The sequence below is a fragment of the Arabidopsis thaliana genome, chromosome 3 (assembly GCF_000001735.4).
Source record: "Arabidopsis thaliana chromosome 3, partial sequence".
Classification (NCBI taxonomy): Eukaryota; Viridiplantae; Streptophyta; class Magnoliopsida; order Brassicales; family Brassicaceae; genus Arabidopsis; species Arabidopsis thaliana.
In genome coordinates, this window is record NC_003074.8 from 18,492,250 (window position 1) to 18,513,048 (window position 20,799).

Sequence of the window (20,799 nt, forward strand, 5' to 3'; positions counted from 1 at the left end):
ACAGCGAATCTATAATTTTATATTTAGATAGTTGAGGCAAGTAGCTACTTTATTTTTGTTAGCTACTTTATATTTGTTCGATATCTAGTTTCTATTTCAGATATACAATAACCAGAGTTAAGAGTTTATTTCTCTTCCTACAGAACGCCGTTGATTTTCAGAAGTAAAATTTTTTTTGGGACACTTATGTTTTTGTGTTTCAAAAATTGCAAAGCCTTGGGAATAGAAAAACAATCCACATCTAATATACAAAGACAAGACTGGAGGACCAAACAAGACCAGACCAGCAGAAGAAGGAGAGACGGAAGGCGAAAAATAAAGACACTCTTGTTTCACACGAAAAATTGTCACCATCATCATCAACTAGACAATACAGGAAGACTAAGAAGAATCAAGAAGAGAGAATATATGTTCTTGGTGAAGATTAGTTCTTCGACTTTGAATGCTTTACGAGCCAATCAATGACTTGATCAATGTTGGTAGAGTTCTTGCATGATATCATGAAACAGCAGACTTCTCTATCTGTAAGTGATGTAAGTCCCCTGCAACGATAACAAACATAATCAGATCGACCTAAAGTTGTGCCTTTACTGGATGGTTTAGATGAAGATAAAGAGCTATACATTTCGTCTGTTAAGGCTTCTTTGGACAGAGCTCCAGGTTTGTCAATCTTGTTCCCAAGAACGAGAAGAGGGATACCATTAAGCGAAGTCTTGCTCAACAAATCATGGAGTTCACTTTTCGACACACTTAGGTTGTCAGGATCTGCAGCATCAACTACATACCTGGAAATGGAATCAACATGAGACCAAAATTGTGGGAGATACAGAGTGAAGAGAAACTCGAGTCGAAGATCCTTACACAATGGCAGAAACAGCGCGACAGTAACGTTCCCACATGCTGCGGAATCTTGGTTGACCACCAAGATCCCATAGTTTGATTGTAACATTTCCTTTTGTTACTTTCCTCATGTTAAACCCGACCTGATCAAAAACACAAAGGAGATATCTCTTCATGTTATTCCACAAGTTAGGTGAAAGATGAACTTTATAAGACATGTAGTGTAACGCTTACCGTAGGAATCATGTCTTCACTGTATCCACCAGTCTAAACAAGTAAAAAGATAAGAGTAGACATCATCAGATCCCCAACCACCATCATCTAAGTGTTAAAGAGAATATCAAAAGGGAAGCATATTATACTTACTGCAACAACATTTACAAGTGATGTCTTTCCTGCATTTTGAAGTCCTATCAAAGAAAGCTCCATTTCTTGCTTGAAGAAGAGGCTGCAAAATCATATGGAAACAAACAATTGAATACCGAATCGAAACATAAATTAGATACCAAAAAGAACCAATCTTTCATGAAATTTTACGATTGTTAGAAGTTAGAACCTGTTCTACATGCCTTGAAAAAACGCATCTTTTCAACTAGATTGATGTTACACCGATAGTTTCTTCATAAACCACATTAAAGATGCTATCATTCTTACACATAGCTAAAATTGGCAATCTAAAAAGAAAACAAGGTCACACCAAATGCCTAAAGTTTGCTCTTTTAAAAACTAAAAGATACAGAATCTGCCTTTATTTGTAGAACCTTGTCAAAACTAGCCCACGATAAGAAACTAGACCACGATTCAAATACTATTGAGCTGATAACGGTGATGTAATTTGGTTGCAACACGATTTCAATTGAAGAAGAAGAAGAAATCTTAAGGAAGGCTCTTTACCTACGAAGCCAATTGAGAAAAGCTTCCAACAAACCCATTGATGATGATGATTCACAAAAGCTCCGACAAACAGATCCGCCTGAGAGAATTCTCCTCCACGGATCTCTCTGAGAAGCTTCTTGTCCTCGTTGATCTCTGTCGATGATATCTCTCTCTCTCTCTGTCCAGTGACGGCGAATTAAAAGAGTCAAAGACAATGAATTTGGACCGTTCGATTTTTTATCTGGTATACCAAATCAACGGTACAGATCTTGTTTAAGTTTTTGGTTGATAGACCGAGAATCATGGGGTTGCTATTTAAAATAAATATTTTAAATTTGGATTGGCCAATCAGAGGAGAGACACGGTGACAGATACACCAGAAGTTCGGAAGAATGAATGGATGAATTACTCAACCACTCGCGTTTATGAAGCGCGTGACTAACACGTATGTACCGTCCGTTGTTTTTTTTTGGATGGGTGGTGCCGCCAAAGATTTTGGCGGTGATATGATATTGGATAGTGATCGGGAAGTGCACTTACACGTGTCATTTCCAATAATTTATGGGTTGAAAACATATGTTTGATGAGTTCTTAGTCATGGGCCTTTATTTGACCCACTAGTGATGAGTCGACCCATCAATGATTTTCTCCTTTTTTTATTTTCTTGTAGTATATGATGTTTTTGCTTACACTTTGCATTTCCCATTTAGGACAAATTAACATTGAAATGGACAAATGGTATTCAAGTCATGTTTATCTTCTACAAGATACACTATTTGCTTTGTTTAAATTGGGGTAAGTTTTTTGATTAATGAAAAAAAACATTATGCTTAATCGGAATAAGTAAAACATAATTCAAAATAGCTTTCACTTGCTCAAAGATACAATTATCAAGAGTTGGCTTCATTAAACTGTAAACATAAATAAATGAACAGCGGAGATACAAAAAAAAGGTGAAGAATGAATTGGTCAACCACTAAAGCAGTTATAGGTTTAACACTTTTTTATTGCATGATTAATTATCCAATAGTTGACAAAAAAGAAAAAATAATTATCCAATTATTGATTTATAAAAATAAAAAAAGTTCTACACTAGAACATATTTTAGGAACCAGAGCTGTAATTTAATACTAGTTTAATGTGTATGTTTGATTTATTTGTTAACAAGAAATATTAGTAATATTAGATTTTATCCCGCGGTACACCGCGGTAACAATTTATCTTTTTAAAGTTAGTATAATTTTTTTTTTCAAATTGTATCTATCTATAATATATTTTTATTTTATAGTTTACAATTGTTATTAAATAACGTCCTGCCAAACTCATCCCGCCAAACCTGTCCCGTAAAAAAACCATTTATTTATATTAATGTTGATCTTATTTATGATATGTTTATAAATCATTGTCTAAATATTTTTGTCGATGCGAGATGTTGAACCTACACATTTTTTGCTAATTGGTTAATATATGTTTATTTTTAAAATTTTGAATCATAAAATATGACAGAAAAAATTAAGATTTTTTTAAACTCTATATATTATATAATGATGTTAAAAAATTGTAATATATCAAACTTTTTATAAGTTTAAATATTAATAATGTTTTATAAATTTTAAATATATAAATAATAATATTTAAAAAATTAATATTTTTGCTTATAAGGTAATGACATAATAACTCTAAAAGCAAAGATTTAGAAGATTTAAATTTTTAATTAAATATTTTCATTAATAAATAATTAATCTCAGTGACATGACATTGTAAATAAGTTCAAATACAAAATTTATTTATTTAAACAAAAAAGGTTTAGTAAGAATAATATTTATTTAACAAAAAACTTTGTTTTAAAATATTGTTAACAAATATGTTTATGCTAATTTTAAGGGATTGATTTGAAGTTTGGTGGGATTAAATTTGATTGATAATGTGATTGACAATTTAAATCAAAAATTTTAAATAAAATTAATTATTTTGAAAAAAAGATTTAATGCTAATAGCATTAAATTGTAAATAAATCTAAATTTAAAATTTATTTGCTAAAATGCCTGCAAAAATGTATATATAGGTCAACAAAATATAAGTGTTTTCATCGAATTACTTTTACTTGTCGTCTAATTTTCTCTCATTTGTTACTATTTTAAGCCATTTTTAATTGAAAGAAGTGGTACATATATAGCATTAATGAATGCTATACTCAAGGAGAAAGTATATTAACGGGACAATCATTAAATTTACCAGAACGACAAGATCCCAATAAAATGAAATAAAACCAAAAACCAACTCAGATGAGTAAACAAAGTATCATTCATCGGTCTCGTCTTTTGGTCGCACGTCTGAATCCATCATCATCATCAAAGACCTCTCTTTGTTCCCGTGACAGATCCTTCTTAACCAAACCTCACCGACCCTTGTCTTTATTTCCCCAATTCTACTCCTGGGTTTCGTAATTACGTTCCCAGGTTCGAGCTTTCTTCTCCGGAGAATCTGAAATCGAACAATTTAGTGTCTTTTTCTCAGACATTGTTTACTTCTGAGAAAGCTTAGGTCTTTAGACTCTCATTACATGTCGGAAGTTTCAGCTCCGGCTTCTTTTTCAGGTAAGATCCCGAGGTTTTTCTGTCTCCTAGTTTTCTGTGTTTATTGAACTTTTGTGTTCATCTTCCGCTGGAAATTAGCTGTCTTTAGGGTTTAGCTTGTGCTTATTTGGATCTGGTATCGAAATTTGTGCTAATCAACTTGCTAAAATTGACAATTTGACCCTCTTATGTGTAAGCCAAATCTGTTATAAGGTCAAAATTTCATCTCCCAAAAGAGTAATTAGTTATAGAACACTTGTATTTAACTTTAGACACTTACACTTGTATACTTCTTTTTTTTTTTTTTTTGTGTGGATGGATCTACATAGGTTGTGTATTGTGGAGATAAATCTTTGGAAACAAAGATGAGGGTGATGAAGAACAAACACAACAAGAAAGCAACGTTTTTGCGTTGTTCACCGTTTGGTTTAGTATCTACAGTTGTGGGATGTGTTTTCATGATTCATTTAACCATGTTATATAGCAGAAGTTATAGTGTAGATCTTGATCTTTCACCTCAGTTACTTATCCATCATCCGATTGTCCGTGAGCTCGAACGCGTTGAAGAAGAGAATATCCATATGCCGCCTCCTAGGAAGCGTTCTCCTCGCGCTATCAAACGGAAACCAAAAACACCAACCACTTTAGTCGAAGAGTTTCTCGACGAGAATTCACAGATTCGACATCTTTTTTTCCCTGATATGAAATCAGCTTTTGGTCCTACCAAGGAAGATACTAATGACACATCGCATTACTACTTCCCGGGGAGAATTTGGACAGACACGGAAGGGAATCCGATTCAAGCACACGGTGGTGGCATTTTGTTTGATGACATATCAAAGGTTTACTATTGGTATGGTGAATATAAAGATGGACCAACTTATCTTTCTCACAAGAAAGGTGCTGCTAGAGTAAGTTTTAACCGTTTCTTGCTTTCCATTAATGTCTCACTCTTGGACTTTAGAATTAGAATGTGAAAACAGCTTCTTGGATTTGTTTCAGGTTGATATAATCGGTGTTGGATGTTACTCGTCGAAAGATTTATGGACATGGAAAAACGAAGGTGTTGTATTAGCAGCCGAAGAAACAGATGAGACACATGACTTACACAAATCCAATGTTCTTGAGCGTCCTAAAGTGATATACAATTCAGATACAGGTAAGTACGTGATGTGGATGCATATCGACGATGCAAACTACACTAAAGCTTCGGTTGGTGTAGCCATTAGCGATAACCCAACAGGTCCATTCGATTACTTATACAGCAGATCGCCACACGGGTTTGATAGTAGAGACATGACAGTCTACAAAGACGATGATAACGTAGCCTACTTGATATATTCATCAGAGGACAACAGCGTGCTGCATATCGGTCCCCTGACCGAGAATTACCTCGATGTGAAGCCGGTAATGAAGAGAATCATGGTGGGACAACACAGAGAAGCTCCGGCTATCTTCAAACATCAAAACACTTACTACATGATCACGTCTGGTTGCACCGGATGGGCACCAAACGAAGCATTAGCTCATGCCGCTGAGTCGATAATGGGTCCGTGGGAGACATTAGGGAATCCATGTGTTGGCGGGAACAGTATTTTCCGTTCGACGACGTTTTTCGCGCAGAGCACGTTCGTGATTCCGTTACCAGGTGTTCCTGGTGTGTTTATATTTATGGCCGATAGGTGGAATCCGGCGGATTTGCGAGATTCGAGATATTTGTGGTTACCGTTGATAGTTGGTGGACCGGCTGATCGTCCTCTTGAGTATAGTTTCGGGTTTCCGATGTGGTCGAGAGTTTCTGTATATTGGCATAGACAATGGCGGTTGCCTTCAGCAAGAGAGAAGAAGATTGCTTAGAGAAAAAGACAAAGCTTTTCAAAGTCTTTTTCACCTGTTACTTCTTCTTCTTCTTCTTCTTCTTCTTCCTTTGGTCAGTTGTTGTGATGCTGCTCATATTGTCATTGTTGTTGTTGTTGTTGTTGTTGTTGTTGTTGTTGTTGTTGTTGTTGTGCTGCTCTGTTTTCGTCGTTTACAGGTTAGAAAGTTATAGAGAGAGAACTATAGGGCCATTGTGAATACAGATCACTTTAAGGATAGTGTATGAGTTCTGTAACATTTACTTTAGGACACAGTTCTGTTACTTTTCTTTTAAGAGTTTCCAGTTCCGGTTTTATAGTTCGGTTTCATTTAATTTAGTCTCAAGATCCAACAGTGACTGACCCAGCTCTTCCATCAGGTTGTTAAAGCATCAAAATTGTAAGATATTTTATGCATCCATTTTCTTATGTGATTGATTGTTTCTTAGAGATCAGTATTTTATTTGAGTTTTGGATTTGATTTCAGTACATAGCATATTGTGCCACACTACTATCAAAGCGATCGATATATCTAGCAGATAGATTACAGTTGAATATGGCTTCTTGCCTTCTTCATGTATACAAGGGTGTTTCCATAAATATCAAAGGTTTGGGGTATTTATGTCAATAACAAAAGATATTGAGGCTTTCATTAAATACGAAAATCTCCAAGGGTATTTTGATAAAACCCCAGATATTCTGGGGTAATTTGGTAGTACTAAAAGATTCGGGGTCCATAATTAAACTAATCTCTCTTCCGTGTCAAAATTAAACCCGACCCGAATCCGGAAAAAGTGTTATCTAATAAACCCTTGACGACGTTCTTCTGCCGGAGATTACGCAGTTCACGGTAAGACATAGAAACAAAGTAGAGAGATTTCACGGCGACGGTATTGGAATGGCTAAACGGGAGTTAAGTGGAGGAGATAGCAGCAGCGAAGATGAAGATCCCAAGTGGAGAGCTGCAATCAATTCGATAGCCACCACCACCGTTTACGGCGCCTCCGCCACGAAACCCGCAGCTACTCAGTCACATAACTATGGAGATTTTCGTCTCAAACCTAAAAAACTAACACATGGGCAAATCAAGGTTAGTCATTACTTCATATATTGAATGTGAATTTTCATCTACATATAGCTCTTTTGATGGCAATTAGACTTTGTTTAAGAGTTTCAATGGTTAATGTTGAATGTTAGAAAGTTGCAGAAGTTGAGTGGATTTGAGTGATCAGTCATCAGTGTATTGTGTGTTCTTGAAACTATTGTTTATGGTGTTTACGACTGTGTTTATCTCTAGTCTGTGTTCATGCTAGTTGAGTTGGTTATTTGTTGCTGATTGAGGTAAGATTTAATAACAGGTGAAGAATCTTTTGAATGAAATGGTGGAGAAGACTTTAGACTTTGTTGAAGATCCTGTCAATATTCCTGAGGATAAACCCGAGAATGACTGTGGAGTTCGGTTATTTAAGCGGTGTGCTACTGGCATTGTATTTGATCATGTAGGTTAGTCATCACCGAGAATCCAGCTCCGAATCTGTGAACTGTATTATTATTATGAATCCGTCGAGAAACTTGTTTTCGTGTTTTTCTTGTCAACCAGATGAGATTAGAGGACCTAAAAAGAAGCCTAATTTACGCCCTGACAAAGGAGTTGAAGGAAGCTCTAAAGAGGTTGTTATCAAACATTGTTCTGTTTTGCGCGGGATTATGAAACTATCAAAGCTAATTTCTTTCTGTTTTTTGTGGGTACTGCAGTTTAAGAAACGAGTAAAATCAATTGCTGTTGATGGTTCGGATATTTTAACTGCTGCTGTGGAAGCGGCGAAGAAAGCCTCGGCTAGATTAGATGCGAAAGAAGTGGCAGCGAAAGATAAAGCTAAGAAAGAGGAAGAGAGAATCGCAGAGTTGAAGAAAGTAAGAGGAGAAAAATGGTTACCTTCTATTGAAAGGGCAATGAAAAAGGAAATGAAGGTACGTTATACATATGGTTTCTCATATTTGTGTTTCATTCTTGTGTTAGTAGTAGTAACATATCAACTTAACAAATCTCGCTATGTATTTGCAGCGTATCAAACATACCGCATGGAAGTCTGCAATGTCGTGAGCTTTCTTCTTTTGAACTTATTATCAATTTTGGAGTCTCATTAATTGAAGAAGAAACACAGAATCATTCACTCTTGGCTACAAAACTTTTACTGAAAGAAGATTATGAAATTATTATGTAGAGTAGAGAGAGATTATTTGTTCTTAATGTAGTGAGAGTGAAGTTCTTCAGAGATGTTGTCATCATTGTCGTCTTTGATCCAGACGAAGTCTTCTAATCCATCATAAATCTCCTCTACTGCATATGCATTTTTCTTGGGTACTTGTTTGGATGATGTAGAGAAAGCATTCTTTATTCCCATAATCAGTCTTTTTCCGATACTTTTCTGCGGTTGTGCTTGTGGTGGAGATGCTCTTCTTCGCCGGTAAGTTGTGCTCAGGTTTGAAACAGAACCTCTATCGCCTCTCTGCGTCTTGTTTACGTTACTCGGTTGGTGAACGCAATGGAAACTCGCGGATCGAGCAGAATCCATCACGCTTCTTGACCTCGACTCCACGATATTCCGGTCCGATTTCTGCTTCTCTGATTCTTTCGATAGGAATCTCTTCATTGTGTCGAGCTCTTTCTCTAGGCTTTCAATCCTCGAGCTTGTGGAATTCATCGCAGCTCTTAGCCGACAGTTTTGCCTCGCCGCCGTATCTCGCTGGAGGAGCGATCCAAGCGTCACGGAGGAGTCTCTCGCCTCTGTGGCAATCTCTCTGTGTCGAACACCAGTAGGAGCCGCGCAGGACGCAGCAACAGCAGCTACCATGATCGAGTGGCGAGTGTTGAGCTGCTCTTGTAGCATCGCCCGAACTATAAACCTCAGGGGCATTTTCGGGTTTTGAACAGCGTGAAGTAGTAAAGGGGGCGAGAGTTTGTCACAGTCTATCGAATTACATATCTGAACCTTCTCTTCCTCCGTCATCTCTCCGTCATGTTCCTGAAGAAAAATTCAAAAGTTTTATCCAATCATAAGATAACAAGTAACATAATCGGTTAAGACACGTTTGAGTTGACGAAAGTACCCTTTTTACCTTCACATAAGCATCAACGATTCTATAAAGCAAATCGTGACGCGGGAACCGCTGCTGCACGGCGTCAGCGACGACGTTAAAATCGCCGGCGGGAAGTTTAACAGCTTCTTCTAGAAACTCGTTAACGCAATCACCGTCTCCGATTTCCATCAAAGCTTCTACACAACGTCCGATCAGAAACGCCGTCGTTTCAGACTCCGGAAGAAGAAGAAGGCACGAACGGAGAACGATCTGAATGTAATCAACGTTTACGAAGACGACTCGTCGGAGATAAGACTCCGTCAAGTTCCTCAAGCTATCTCTAACTCTTCCTCCGTCGTCAGCTTCCGTAATCAGAAGAACCTCCACGGCGATTCTCAACGAAACGACATTGGACGGCGTTAACTCAATGTGAGCGCCGTAACAGAAACCGGCAACTAACGAAAACGTTTCAGCCGTTATGTTTAACGGCGGTGAGAGAGTTAATTCGTTAACGCCCGTTAGGTGGCGTTTTAAATAGCCACTCTTTGACAGAGGATCCTATGGGATTATAATTAAAACATCACATAATGACATAAAACATAACCTCCCAATAAAAATCAAACCTTTTTGCTTATTTTGCAATAAATGTGTAATTTTTTAAATTTATAACAAATATACAATTAAAAATCAAATAAAAATATCATAGTTTTTGTTAAAAAAAAATTGTTTTTTTTATGAAAATTGACAAATAAAAGCTTGAAAATATGTAACCTTGTGAAGATGGAACCTTGTGCCTCCCACATTTACGAATACATCAGGTTTAGAGTTATTAGCCAACGACCTGAATAAAAATATAGAAAAAACACCCAAAAAAAAGAGAAATTATAATTTGGTAAAGATTTTTCTACCAAAAAAAAAAATGTGGTAAAGATTTGGTAAATTTTCTAAGAGAAACATTACCATTTATGGACTCGAGATTCAAGCTCCATTGAAGGAGAAGAAGAGAGATTGATAGGTTGTTTAGGAGAAAGAGACAAAGATGAAGAAGAAGAAGATAAAGAAGAAGAGTGATGATCTACGTAGTCTTCGTCTTCATAAATCGTATCAACAAACCCTAAGTTTGTCCATCGCTTCATGTCTTTTTTTCCGAGAGAGAAGAGATCAAAGAATGAGAATAATTTGTGTGAGTTTTGAGAAGATTCGAATTCGCCGGTTAGGTTTTAGTATCAAGAAGAGAAGGAAATTTTGGACAGTGAATGGGCAATAAATGTGAGTAATATGGGAAATAAATGAATTTAAGAGGATTTGTTGTGATCGTTATTATATGCGTGAAAGTCTTTAAATGCGTTTTTCCTTTTTCTTCACCATAAACCTTCTAGTTCATATAGAGGGACCACGTCCCACATGTTCTCCAAAATGTACATTCGTTCTAACATTCAAATTTCACGAGATTTCATTTAGGTTTAAATTGAGCTTAAATTGTTGTGTATATATAGTACTAGTGCAAGTTTGATCGGTTATTTTTCTTTACTAATTGACATACTTGTCGTTGTCGTAAAAAACATGGATTGTTTATTTGTTTATATCAATTTGTTTGCACCAACCACCACAAGAAAATTAGTTTTGATCGGCCAGTTTAATACAAAGTCCACTTCATATGATACTTATTTCTTTCATAATTTGTTAGCCCCTCTGATTATTATTATGTACAACATCATTATTTTGCTTGAAAATATATATATCCAAGAGTCTTTGGAAGTCCTTGTTCAAACATTGGCAATGGGTTCTAAAATGTAAGAGTTTCGACCTGAGATTTTCTCCGGGATGTATATCACATTATAGTTATGAATGTCTAATATATTGTATAAAAACATACTGATATAATAATAATAATAATTTTCTAATTATTTTATTTATTTTCCTGATGTCTCAAATCCAAGGTATCATTTGAAAACTACAATTTGACCTGCAAAATGAAAAAGCTCAAAGAAATCATGAAACAAGACAAGAAACCGAAACATATCAAAAGATTAAGATCAATGACGCAAAAGATTCGCTATCGATGAAAGGAGCGAAACCATGAAGCAAGATAGGTTGTAGATGAACTAGGAAAGGTTGAAGATGGACTAATTTTGTACTGGAAAAGGTGACGGTATAGACCTGTAAGCTTGAATTTCCTTAACAAGTAACCGAGCCGGTTTGGAGACAGTAGTGTGAAGCCTTGCATTTCTTTCTCTCCACAAAGTGTAAACAGCTGCTTGAAAAATAATTTTTTTGTTAAATTAATATTAATTTTTTGAATATAATGTTAAATTAAATATATAAAAATAACGTTTTTACAACTAGTGCATCGTGTTTTTGAAAATCGAATCTAAAAAGGCAGAATATATGAATTGAAACACAACTCTATTTAAATTAATATATCATCCAAACGTTATGCTTTTGTTTCTCTCAAAAATAAAAGTTCTAAATTGCATGATACAAAACTTCTCTAAATTGCATGATACAGCTAGCCTATTACAACATGAGAATACCAACTATATCAGTGTAGTCGTTTTGTTTTTACCTCTTTCGCTAAACTGATTGCATCCAAGAATGAATTAACTTTTACTAGGCCAGAAGTGTAGCTAACATAGAAGAGGCCCATTATAAAACTCTTTAAAATCAAAATCTAAAACAGGCCCAGCCCATTCATAACAAAGCCCTAATATATCGAGTAAACCTAGCTCCACTCAAAACCTAACTATATAACCTTCACACACACTCATAACCTCTTCCTCATCCCCTTAAAAAACCCTAAGAGTAGAGACTCTCTCAATCCCGGCGGCGAAGATGAAGTACAACCCAAGAGTGACCTCTTCTCGCAGAAAGAACAGGAAGGCTCATTTCACAGCTTCCTCCAGCGAGAGGCGTGTGATAATGAGCTCTCCTCTCTCCACCGATCTTCGTCAGAAGTACAATGTCAGATCCATGCCGATCCGTAAAGACGACGAGGTTCAGATCGTTCGTGGTACTTACAAGGGACGTGAAGGCAAAGTTGTTCAGGTTTACCGTCGCAAATGGGTGATTCACATCGAGAGAATCACGAGGGAGAAGGTGAATGGAACAACCGTGAACGTTGGGATTCAGCCGTCGAAAGTTGTGATAACGAAGCTTCGTCTTGATAAAGATAGGAAATCGCTTTTGGAGAGGAAGGCTAAGGGACGTGCTGCTGCTGATAAGGAGAAGGGTACTAAGTTTACGTCTGAGGATGTTATGCAGAACGTTGATTAAGTAAGAAGGAAGAAGAAATCTTCTTGAAAGGTTTTATCTTTTAGAGTTATCTTCAATCGCTTTTTAATTTTCAAGTTTTGGATATTTTGGAATGTTGTCAGTGGATCTTTATGGTGCTAGACATGAGAACTTATGTTTTGATTTTGAGTATTTGAAGTTTGGTTATGGAAGTTTATCTCTTTGTCTCATTCTTTATAATGATGTGTTTGTTTGGTTTAGCTTTTGATTATGTGTTGGATGTGTGTTGAGATTGGTGTTGAACTCCTGATTTGACATAGGAGTCTTGCGTTTATCAGTCTATTGCAGTAGAATTGATGATATTGGTCATTTATGTGGTGACTTAGTTGAAATGATTCTCTAGAGTAGTGTTCTTGGTTTAGGTTATTTCGTTTGATAGTGGGGGTTCCATTTTTCGACAGTGGTTTTCATTTTTGAACATATTGGAATGACGAGTTTGTGTCTTTAAACGACATATCAATTTATCAGACCAATCCTTTCGTCTCTTCACACTTATCTCTGCAATTTTGTGTTGTCTAAGACGTTTGTGGTATAGGTTGAGTTCGAACTTGGTGGTTTTCAATTGTAATTTTTTGTTTGGCATAAGCATTACTGTGGATTTAAAAGAATTGCCACTCTGATTAACAGCAAATCATTTCATTTCTATGAAACTGATTCTTTCTCATTACCTTAAAAAATAGTCGTTTCCTCGAGAAAAAAGATAGAACTAAAAAAACATATCTCAAATGCAATTATCCGACTGAACAGTTTTCACATTTGATGTACATGTGTAGAAGACCTATCTCTGATTCTTTTCCAACTTGAGTCTTTGATTGATTCTAGTTTCACATAAGGTTTGTTTCTCTTAACAAAACAATAAAAAAAAACTCTCAGAAAAGAGCGATATAACTGTTCCTATTAAGCGTGAGCCCCAAAAGAAACAAATCCGAAAAAGAATTATCAGAAATAAGGAGATTAGCCGAGGGATTCATTATTCAATAACCAACTCAACTCTAAACAATGTCATAGGAGACAGAAAGGGTAGTCTCCATTGTTAAACCTAACTTCCATTGGTATGTGTAGCTCTTCAAGGTTTAAGGGAAAGCGAGAGACCTAACCTTGGGTACTTGTCTAATGTCTTGGTATCAATCTCACCTGAGATTGTCACTATCGATTTTGGAAGGCCCTCGTGTTGCAGAAGAGCTCCAAACTTACCGTTACTGTTCAGCTTAGCTTTCACATTCGTTAAGTGATCAACCGCATACAATCCACCAACAGTTACTGTTGTCTCATTAGTTGAGATTTTCCTGATAACCTCTCCAACTGTTGCGCTTCTCGTCGACTCATCTAGGTAATATACATAAGAGGCTTTGATCGAATCTCCTTTATCTCCCCTGAGATTTTCCAAGAAAAGATTCAGAATATATTAAGAACAGCTCGATAGAACTTTGATTAGTAGGAGCTTCTTTATCTTACAATATTATGGAGACACATTGATCTGGCTTTGTGACACTGACTCCGACGTTGTACTTTGTGAAAGTTCGAGATGTGGTGTCATACCCAGCTTCAGCACCAAATGAGATAGTTGGTGAGCCAAGAGCAGCAGTTACATCAATTAGAGGGTTTTATTGTAAGGCTGCAGCGGCTGTAACTGTTGCGTGATCATGGAAATATTGGACTTCCAGCTGTAAATCATAGTTGAGTTTAAATTCATTTGGCTGAAAAAGTCATTATATGTGTATATATAACTAGCTTAAAGAATTCTGAAATGCATAACCTTGCTAGAGTTGTAATCAGGCACTTTGAAGGAAGCAATGGCTTTTGTCGATGGGAGGATCTCAGTGATGTGATGGTTGTCAGGATCTGATCAAGTGAAAAAAAAAAAGAGGCACAAACTTAGCGTATTGTGATCAATTGAGACAAATTTATTCATTGGATAAACAAGAGACTTAACATTGAAATCAGTATCGATCTTGACATCGAAGAAAGTGTTTCTGTACTTGTATTGTGTGGCAACATTAGCAGCATGTAGTACTCCATTCTTGAGAGCAGTGGAAGTAAGAGCCTACGATAAAATAACAGAACACATAGCGTCAATGGATGCAGAAATTTTAAGCGTTGCCAGGCAAAATAAACAAAGCAACCTATAAGTAGCTCATATTCTCAAGTATCCTTGTGGTTTAAAGCGACAAATGTATATTACCATGATACATGTTATTAGCTAGCAATATCATCTACATTGTTCATCAGCCTGTTATGCTAACTCCAATACAGAGATAATCTTAACAAAGAACACAAGTACATGCCGATTACCCAAGTCACAGAAGATATTGCACAATGCTTAGGCAGTAGAATCCATCAAGAGGAGGTTTTTGCCTCCAAAATCACAGGTATATCAAAATTGACTTTAACTTCACTCAAATGCGTTGTCAATTTCCAATGATTCACTCCCCAGCTAGAGTATAGATCAAATCTATAACCAGCAAGAAGATACTACTCTTGAGGAAATACATGATAGAAGAAGAAGAAGAACCTAAAATAGTACTTGTTAAGCAAAACATTTGCTACAAATTCATCAATGTGAAACAAAATCTACTAGACTGCGAAGAACACATCATATGATTCACAGATTATAAAAAAGCTAGAAACGAGATTAGATACTTACGACGCCGGAGACACTGTTAGTGGAGATACTGAATTTCTGATCGGTACTGTAATCTCTCGTCAACAGATCTAACACAAAAAGGGAAAAACACAAAATTGAGCTTACGAAAACACCAGGATTCATCAATCACACTCTCTCTCGACCTCCAATGATCACATTAATACAACTACATCGAGAAAACTCGAAAGTTGACATCAAAACTAATGGAGATGAAGAAGGAAGGGAAGATTATCATACCTTTCGCATATTTTCCGATGTCGGCGAATAGTCCCGGACCCTTACTCATGGTGATCGGAGAATTTGAGAGAGAGGAAACCAAATAGAGATAGTGACGGCAGTAAAATTGTCCAAGTCAATAATAGTTAAAATCAATGATTAACGGACGTGTAACAACAAAAGGTTTCGTGGTGTAGTTGGTTATCACGTCAGTCTAACACACTGAAGGTCTCCGGTTCGAACCCGGGCGAAGCCATTTCTTCTTTTAATTTTTTTTTTTTACTTTGTAAAAGAACATTACGCTTGGAATGTCAGGAGTCCATTAAGCTTACATTATTTAAATCGATAAGTCTTTAACAACAAACGTGGTTATTTCACTTTGTACTAATTATTCTTGATTATGCGTTATTTCCATTTTCTTTGTGTCTTATGGTTAGTTTTAATGTGGATTTGGAAGTTCTCGATGCAGATTATGAAGCCGTGAAATATTATTTGATGAGATGATTGAATTGTGCCCCCAACAAAAAGATGAGATGATTGAATAAATACTGAAGCATGATTGATGGAATAGTTTGTGTATTCATTAATGATATAAACTATGTTTTTCGAATCTACATAACAACTCGATACTTTGCTCACATGTACGTTGCTCTTTTGAATTTAGGATTTTATATGTTTGGGAATATATTTTCAATATTTTATAAAAGATTGCTAGGCATATGTCAACGTATTTTATGATGCAAGACAAATAAAACTTCAAAGATGAATAACATTGCTCGTTATTATGCTCTATGCTATTATTATTAAAGCAAGCTACAAAGCCCAATAGTACCATTACTAGTCTAAACTCTGAAAGCCTATGTAAGTAGGGTTTTGCAATCAAGATTATGTTTTCATATAAGGATGTGTAATGACTCTTAAGATATATAACCAAGAGAGTTGTTAAAGAGGCAGCTCTCCTTCTTCCCTATTTTATGATTGAATCAAAGTATTACTAATCTTGGTGACAATCTAAAGTCCTTTTTTTTTTTACTTTCTTTGCACAATAAAGCTCTTCATGAGCTATGCAAGTTGTTAGTTTATTTCTATCTTAATAAGCTCATTTGACTTTGAGTTTTAATTTTGTTGTGCAAAGAAAACTTAACTAACTTCTTGTATATAGGACCTAAATTCCTCCATTATTCATATATCATCTCTTAATCTCCTCAGATTTTGTTTTTCTTATAAAAATCTATAATAAATCATGATCTGTATATAAAAACTTGAAGGAAATAAATAAGCAAGTAATGTCAAGTATATAAGACGAAGTTTTTTTAAGCAACTAAACTATGAGATCCTAAACTTGATGGTTGTAAACTAAAATACAAAAGAAAATAAATAAAATTAGTTGCTTATGAAGTGGGTGGTGTCACTCACAACCATGTCGCCTGAGCCTTAAGAAAGTGTCTCGTACCGTCTTTTTTAAGTCTCCACCAAATCGTACCATTTCCACCATACATAACTAACCACGTGTCCCCAACGAAAGAATCTAACCTGCTTCCAACCAATGAAAAATTGACAACTCAGTTATGACCCAACGCCATGAAAAGATTCGCTAACCTGGCCTAACCTTTAAACTAACTCCGAAGATATGGCAACTCAAATCTTCATCAACACCTGTCGCATTTTATGCCTTGTTGTTTTTTTAGTTTCTTGCTTTTAATAGTAAACTAAATTATCCTCTCAATATAATAATAATACATTAATACTATAGACTACACTACAAATGTAAAAGTTCCTTTTACTTTTACAATCATTATTATAACCAAAAAAAAAAGGTCTAATGTAAAATTATGTGTGGATATATGTTTATTTTTGAATAAAGTGTATTGAAATTGACAATTCGGATAATAAATTGTTGCCAATAGAAAAAAAGAGGAAGAAGAAGATATTGAATAAGCTGATCAGCTCATGATTTGGACTGCTACCTATCGACAAAATTAGCACAACTTTGATAAGTACTTTAGTTTTCCATCTTTGTGAATGTGTTACTTTTTTCGGCTTTCCAATAAAGTTTGATGTTAGACTCTAATACATTTATAGTTACATGACTTCCCCCACAACACATAATTTTTAAAATAGGCATTCTTAGATTACGCATTATTGGACAAGGTGCCACTGAAAAGATAGTTTTTCTTTGATTTACTTTATTTTTTTATAATATTTTCACAAATTTATCATTATTGATCATTCAAAATTCATCTCTATTTCATTGATTCTACATCGACTGCATCAAACTCTAATATTCTTTTTTCGTTCATTTTTGATATATTGGAAATTTGGAAAGAATTTAGTTCAATTATATAAATAAATTTATGTTAAAGAAAAATATATAAAAGATGAAAATAGGATGAGATATTAATGGATATGGAGAAATAAGAGAAGAAGCACCACTTGATCACTTAGAGCCCACGTTCCCACTCTTAATCACCCAAAAAAAATTAAAACAAAGACGTGCTCACATCTCATCTCACTCCCTCACCAGCTCACTTCACTCTCTCTTTCTCTTTTTTTTTCTTTTTTTTATAATCATCTCTCTCAATTCTCAATCATCTTCTAATCAAAGATCACCACCATATGGCTCTCGACACTCTCAATTCTCCCACCTCCACCACCACAACCACCGCTCCTCCTCCTTTCCTCCGTTGCCTCGACGAAACCGAGCCCGAAAACCTCGAATCATGGACCAAAAGAAAACGTACAAAACGTCACCGTATAGATCAACCAAACCCTCCTCCTTCTGAAGAAGAGTATCTCGCTCTTTGCCTCCTTATGCTCGCTCGTGGCTCCTCCGATCATCACTCTCCACCGTCGGATCATCACTCTCTTTCTCCACTGTCCGATCATCAGAAAGATTACAAGTGTTCCGTCTGTGGCAAATCTTTCCCGTCTTACCAAGCGTTAGGTGGACACAAAACAAGTCACCGGAAACCGGTTAGTGTCGATGTTAATAATAGTAACGGAACCGTTACTAATAACGGAAATATTAGTAACGGTTTAGTTGGTCAAAGTGGGAAGACTCATAACTGCTCTATATGTTTTAAGTCGTTTCCCTCTGGTCAAGCATTGGGTGGTCACAAACGTTGTCACTATGATGGTGGTAACGGTAACAGTAACGGTGACAATAGCCACAAGTTTGACCTAAATTTACCGGCTGATCAAGTTAGTGATGAGACAATTGGAAAAAGTCAACTCTCCGGTGAAGAAACAAAGTCGGTGTTGTGATTATTATTATTTTTTACCGATCGGGATTAGCTAGTGGTTGATCATTAGCTGAGTCTGTAATGAAAATGATTGGAGTGGACTTTGGATTATTTTAATTTCTGTTTACGTATATGGAAAGAAAATAATCTTCAAATGTTTATTCGTTGTTGGTTTTTGTTTATAAAAAGTAAAAAAAAAAAAGGATATATTTGAAATTATTATTAATTTTGTTAATAATAAAAAGAATTGGATTAATGAAAATTGAAAACTACTATTTCATGGAAACTTCCTACTGTTGTTTTTCTTCATTACTTGATTAATTTTTCATTTACTATTTCCGCAAGCAAAGGAACCACTTCTTTGAATCTGTCACTCCCAGCTTGAAGTGATCTGTTCCTAAGAATTTAACTATTTGATTAAACATTTCAGATTTCTATTTAAAAACATAATTTGATAGGAGAAATAGTATTAATTTTGGGTTATGTTAGTATTAATTATTGAAGTAGTGATAGATCGGTTAGTAGTACCTAACGAAGCTAATCCTTAAGTGGCTTGTCGACTTTGATTGGTTGGCACTCACACTTCCCTCCACGCTTAAATTATTTTTATAATTCTGTATTATTTCGTTTTCACGAGTTTTACGAGTCTTTTAATAATTAATTAATTGTATAATTTGTTACGATAAATATCTTACACGTCTTAATCGATCCCAGTTCTTATGTATCTTCTAAGAAAAAGAGTAGTTATACATTCCGAGAAAAATATGGATATTGGGTATTTTCTGAATTAAATGCCGGGAAAATATTGTTTTTTTGGTGGCACAAAAAATTGACTTATAATTATTCTTTATAACTATATTGTAGTATCTGATGGTTAAGAATTTTTGGAATTATTTTAAGATTTGTTTTTTTCTTGTCAACCGATTTTTATTTAGAGTTCAGAAAACTCATCCCTTAAAAATGTTGTTTATATATGTGATATTATGCGGTTCGGTATAAACTTTTCGTCAAATTAAGATTTGGCTTTGAAAAGACAAAAGCAAAAATTTTAAATCTAAAATGGTGTGGGAAAAAATAATAATAATACCTTGCTAAATAAGACGGAAAATATGTCGTGCAGCTTACTGCTTATACTTACATCTTACATTACCTATTAGGCTATAACCTAATGCTTGTGTTATAAGTCTGTAAGATTTGGTCATTCATTCTCTTTGTACTATTGTCTTCTTATATTGCTAGAAACTTAGAAACTAAAGAATTTCACCAATTTTTGTGGGCATAGTATATAGCTTATTAGCTTGTAATAAGGCCTAATAAGGCCCTCGAGCGTTACAATAACATCCAAATTAGTTTTGGCATGGTACCGTTAAAGTGGTGTTAAACTATTAATTTACCAAAGACTCATTGTTTGGACTTTGGACCATACGAAAAATGCAGTAGAGCCCATAGTGACATAGTGTACCGGCTCTTATAGCTGAGAAATTATATCCCAATTAACAGCCCAGTATTTAATCATTTAGAACTCAACGTGAAAGAGGACATGTTAAAGCCCAACACAAGTCCATAGACTCATGAAATACAAGTCCACAAACCCACCTTATCTAACCATGTAATTAGGTTTTATAGCATAATATAATGAACATCAATGAATGTAAGTAGGAATGCAATTTGTGCAACCTCTATTTGACAATTTCTTTCATTTCTTCTCAATAGTTTACAAGTCTCATACATTGTTTTTGTTCTGTTTTCAAAGAAATAGTTTTGGTTTTTCTATTGTATGCAATATGACTTCCCACTGTACATCATAAACATTGAAGTATATATAATATTTTTTCTATTGTGTTCTGCCGTACGTCTAACTTATAATCTATTTTATAACATTGATTTTACTAAATATATAAAGGTAAAATCTATCTTGTTGCATTCACTTCAGAAAATAAATTTTTGGAAGAAGGGCCACAAAACAATACTAATTTTCAAAAATTGAGATTGAAATTATGTTATAAGATTGATATTTAAAATAGGAATACCGTTGTAAAAATAAGTAGTTGATTTATCGAACATCTAAGCATCTGTTTAACACCAATTTTATGTCGTTGTTGATCAAAACTGTCGCGTTCAAGTGTCTTGTGTCGACTAATTAAGCAAATGAACTTTAGGTACCAGAAGTTCAACGA

General features: G+C 35.2%; 7 protein-coding genes and 2 non-coding genes across 15 annotated transcripts; 6 read left to right on the forward strand and 3 right to left on the reverse strand.

The window, feature by feature from the left end:
- Positions 1 to 24: 24 nt before the first annotated feature.
- Positions 25 to 2,036, reverse strand: ARLA1C (ADP-ribosylation factor-like A1C). Of its 2 annotated transcripts, none has more exons than NM_114847.5 (6): positions 1,735 to 2,036; positions 1,207 to 1,288; positions 1,075 to 1,107; positions 862 to 983; positions 624 to 785; positions 25 to 542 (listed from the first exon to the last, which is right to left on the reverse strand). In NM_114847.5, the coding sequence occupies exons 1-6, from the start codon at positions 1,770 to 1,772 to the stop codon at positions 425 to 427; spliced, it is 555 nt and encodes a 184-aa protein (NP_190556.2). In that variant the 5' UTR covers positions 1,773 to 2,036; the 3' UTR covers positions 25 to 424. The 2 variants fall into 2 exon arrangements, with proteins under 2 accessions (NP_190556.2, NP_001327086.1); NM_001339443.1 differs by having other exon boundaries at positions 1,397 to 2,036.
- Positions 2,037 to 3,932: 1,896 nt separating this feature from the next.
- On the forward strand, positions 3,933 to 6,652 carry AT3G49880 (glycosyl hydrolase family protein 43). Its single transcript, NM_114848.4, has 3 exons — positions 3,933 to 4,313; positions 4,622 to 5,203; positions 5,295 to 6,652. The coding sequence occupies exons 2-3, from the start codon at positions 4,658 to 4,660 to the stop codon at positions 6,147 to 6,149; spliced, it is 1,401 nt and encodes a 466-aa protein (NP_190557.1). The 5' UTR covers positions 3,933 to 4,313; positions 4,622 to 4,657; the 3' UTR covers positions 6,150 to 6,652.
- Positions 6,653 to 6,914: 262 nt separating this feature from the next.
- AT3G49890 (uncharacterized protein) lies at positions 6,915 to 8,473 on the forward strand (the record flags this gene model as incomplete). Of its 2 annotated transcripts, NM_114849.4 has the most annotated exons (5): positions 6,915 to 7,238; positions 7,507 to 7,651; positions 7,749 to 7,819; positions 7,904 to 8,119; positions 8,214 to 8,473. In NM_114849.4, the coding sequence occupies exons 1-5, from the start codon at positions 7,047 to 7,049 to the stop codon at positions 8,250 to 8,252; spliced, it is 663 nt and encodes a 220-aa protein (NP_190558.1). In that variant the 5' UTR covers positions 6,915 to 7,046. The 2 variants fall into 2 exon arrangements, with proteins under 2 accessions (NP_190558.1, NP_001327099.1); NM_001339444.1 differs by having other exon boundaries at positions 7,749 to 8,119; positions 8,214 to 8,252.
- AT3G49900 (Phototropic-responsive NPH3 family protein) lies at positions 8,326 to 10,529 on the reverse strand (the record flags this gene model as incomplete). 2 transcript variants are annotated; one of them, NM_001203115.1, is made up of 4 exons in its annotated part: positions 10,190 to 10,476; positions 10,001 to 10,070; positions 9,260 to 9,787; positions 8,326 to 9,174 (listed from the first exon to the last, which is right to left on the reverse strand). In NM_001203115.1, the coding sequence occupies exons 1-4, from the start codon at positions 10,363 to 10,365 to the stop codon at positions 8,386 to 8,388; spliced, it is 1,563 nt and encodes a 520-aa protein (NP_001190044.1). In that variant the 5' UTR covers positions 10,366 to 10,476. The 2 variants fall into 2 exon arrangements, with proteins under 2 accessions (NP_001190044.1, NP_190559.1); NM_114850.2 differs by having other exon boundaries at positions 8,386 to 9,174; positions 9,269 to 9,787; positions 10,190 to 10,529.
- On the forward strand, positions 10,273 to 10,461 carry AT3G08085. The gene has a single exon (NR_141386.1).
- Positions 10,530 to 11,914: 1,385 nt separating the features above from the next.
- On the forward strand, positions 11,915 to 13,141 carry AT3G49910 (Translation protein SH3-like family protein). The gene has a single exon (NM_114851.2). The coding sequence runs from the start codon at positions 12,062 to 12,064 to the stop codon at positions 12,500 to 12,502; it is 441 nt and encodes a 146-aa protein (NP_190560.1). The 5' UTR covers positions 11,915 to 12,061; the 3' UTR covers positions 12,503 to 13,141.
- Positions 13,142 to 13,231: 90 nt separating this feature from the next.
- VDAC5 (voltage dependent anion channel 5) lies at positions 13,232 to 15,586 on the reverse strand (the record flags this gene model as incomplete). Of its 4 annotated transcripts, NM_001339445.1 has the most annotated exons (6): positions 13,232 to 13,893; positions 13,976 to 14,184; positions 14,277 to 14,362; positions 14,454 to 14,564; positions 15,165 to 15,232; positions 15,402 to 15,586. In NM_001339445.1, 5 exons carry the CDS (start codon positions 15,448 to 15,450, stop codon positions 14,115 to 14,117), a joined length of 384 nt encoding a protein of 127 aa, NP_001319718.1. The 4 variants fall into 4 exon arrangements, with proteins under 4 accessions (NP_001319718.1, NP_001325884.1, NP_190561.1 ...); NM_001339446.1 differs by having other exon boundaries at positions 14,277 to 14,564; positions 15,402 to 15,450; NM_114852.1 differs by lacking the exon at positions 14,277 to 14,362 and having other exon boundaries at positions 13,587 to 13,893; positions 13,976 to 14,063; positions 14,396 to 14,564; positions 15,402 to 15,450.
- AT3G49925 lies at positions 15,563 to 15,636 on the forward strand. Its single transcript has one exon. It is a non-coding gene; the product is annotated as a tRNA-Val (tRNA).
- A 2,170-nt stretch (positions 15,637 to 17,806) lies between these two features.
- On the forward strand, positions 17,807 to 18,887 carry AT3G49930 (C2H2 and C2HC zinc fingers superfamily protein). Its single transcript, NM_114853.3, has one exon. It carries the CDS (start codon positions 17,997 to 17,999, stop codon positions 18,642 to 18,644), a length of 648 nt encoding a protein of 215 aa, NP_190562.1. The 5' UTR covers positions 17,807 to 17,996; the 3' UTR covers positions 18,645 to 18,887.
- The last annotated feature ends 1,912 nt before the right edge of the window (positions 18,888 to 20,799 follow it).

What these genes read in the sequence shown, in the direction of transcription:
- AT3G49910 (NM_114851.2), top strand. Translation starts at nt 12,062, where the DNA reads ATGAAGTACAACCCAAGAGTGACCTCTTCTCGCAGAAAGAACAGGAAG.
- ARLA1C (NM_114847.5), bottom strand. Translation starts at nt 1,772, where the DNA reads ATGGGTTTGTTGGAAGCTTTTCTCAATTGGCTTCGTAG. An exon ending in TTTCTCAATTGGCTTCGTAG is followed by an intron (nt 1,289 to 1,734) that starts GTAAAGAGCCTT and finishes ATGATTTTGCAG; the next exon opens with CCTCTTCTTCAAGCAAGAAA. An exon ending in CACTTGTAAATGTTGTTGCA is followed by an intron (nt 1,108 to 1,206) that starts GTAAGTATAATA and finishes TTACTTGTTTAG; the next exon opens with ACTGGTGGATACAGTGAAGA.
- AT3G49880 (NM_114848.4), top strand. Translation starts at nt 4,658, where the DNA reads ATGAGGGTGATGAAGAACAAACACAACAAGAAAGCAACGTTTTTGCGT. An exon ending in ACAAGAAAGGTGCTGCTAGA is followed by an intron (nt 5,204 to 5,294) that starts GTAAGTTTTAAC and finishes GATTTGTTTCAG; the next exon opens with GTTGATATAATCGGTGTTGG.
- AT3G49930 (NM_114853.3), top strand. Translation starts at nt 17,997, where the DNA reads ATGGCTCTCGACACTCTCAATTCTCCCACCTCCACCACCACAACCACC.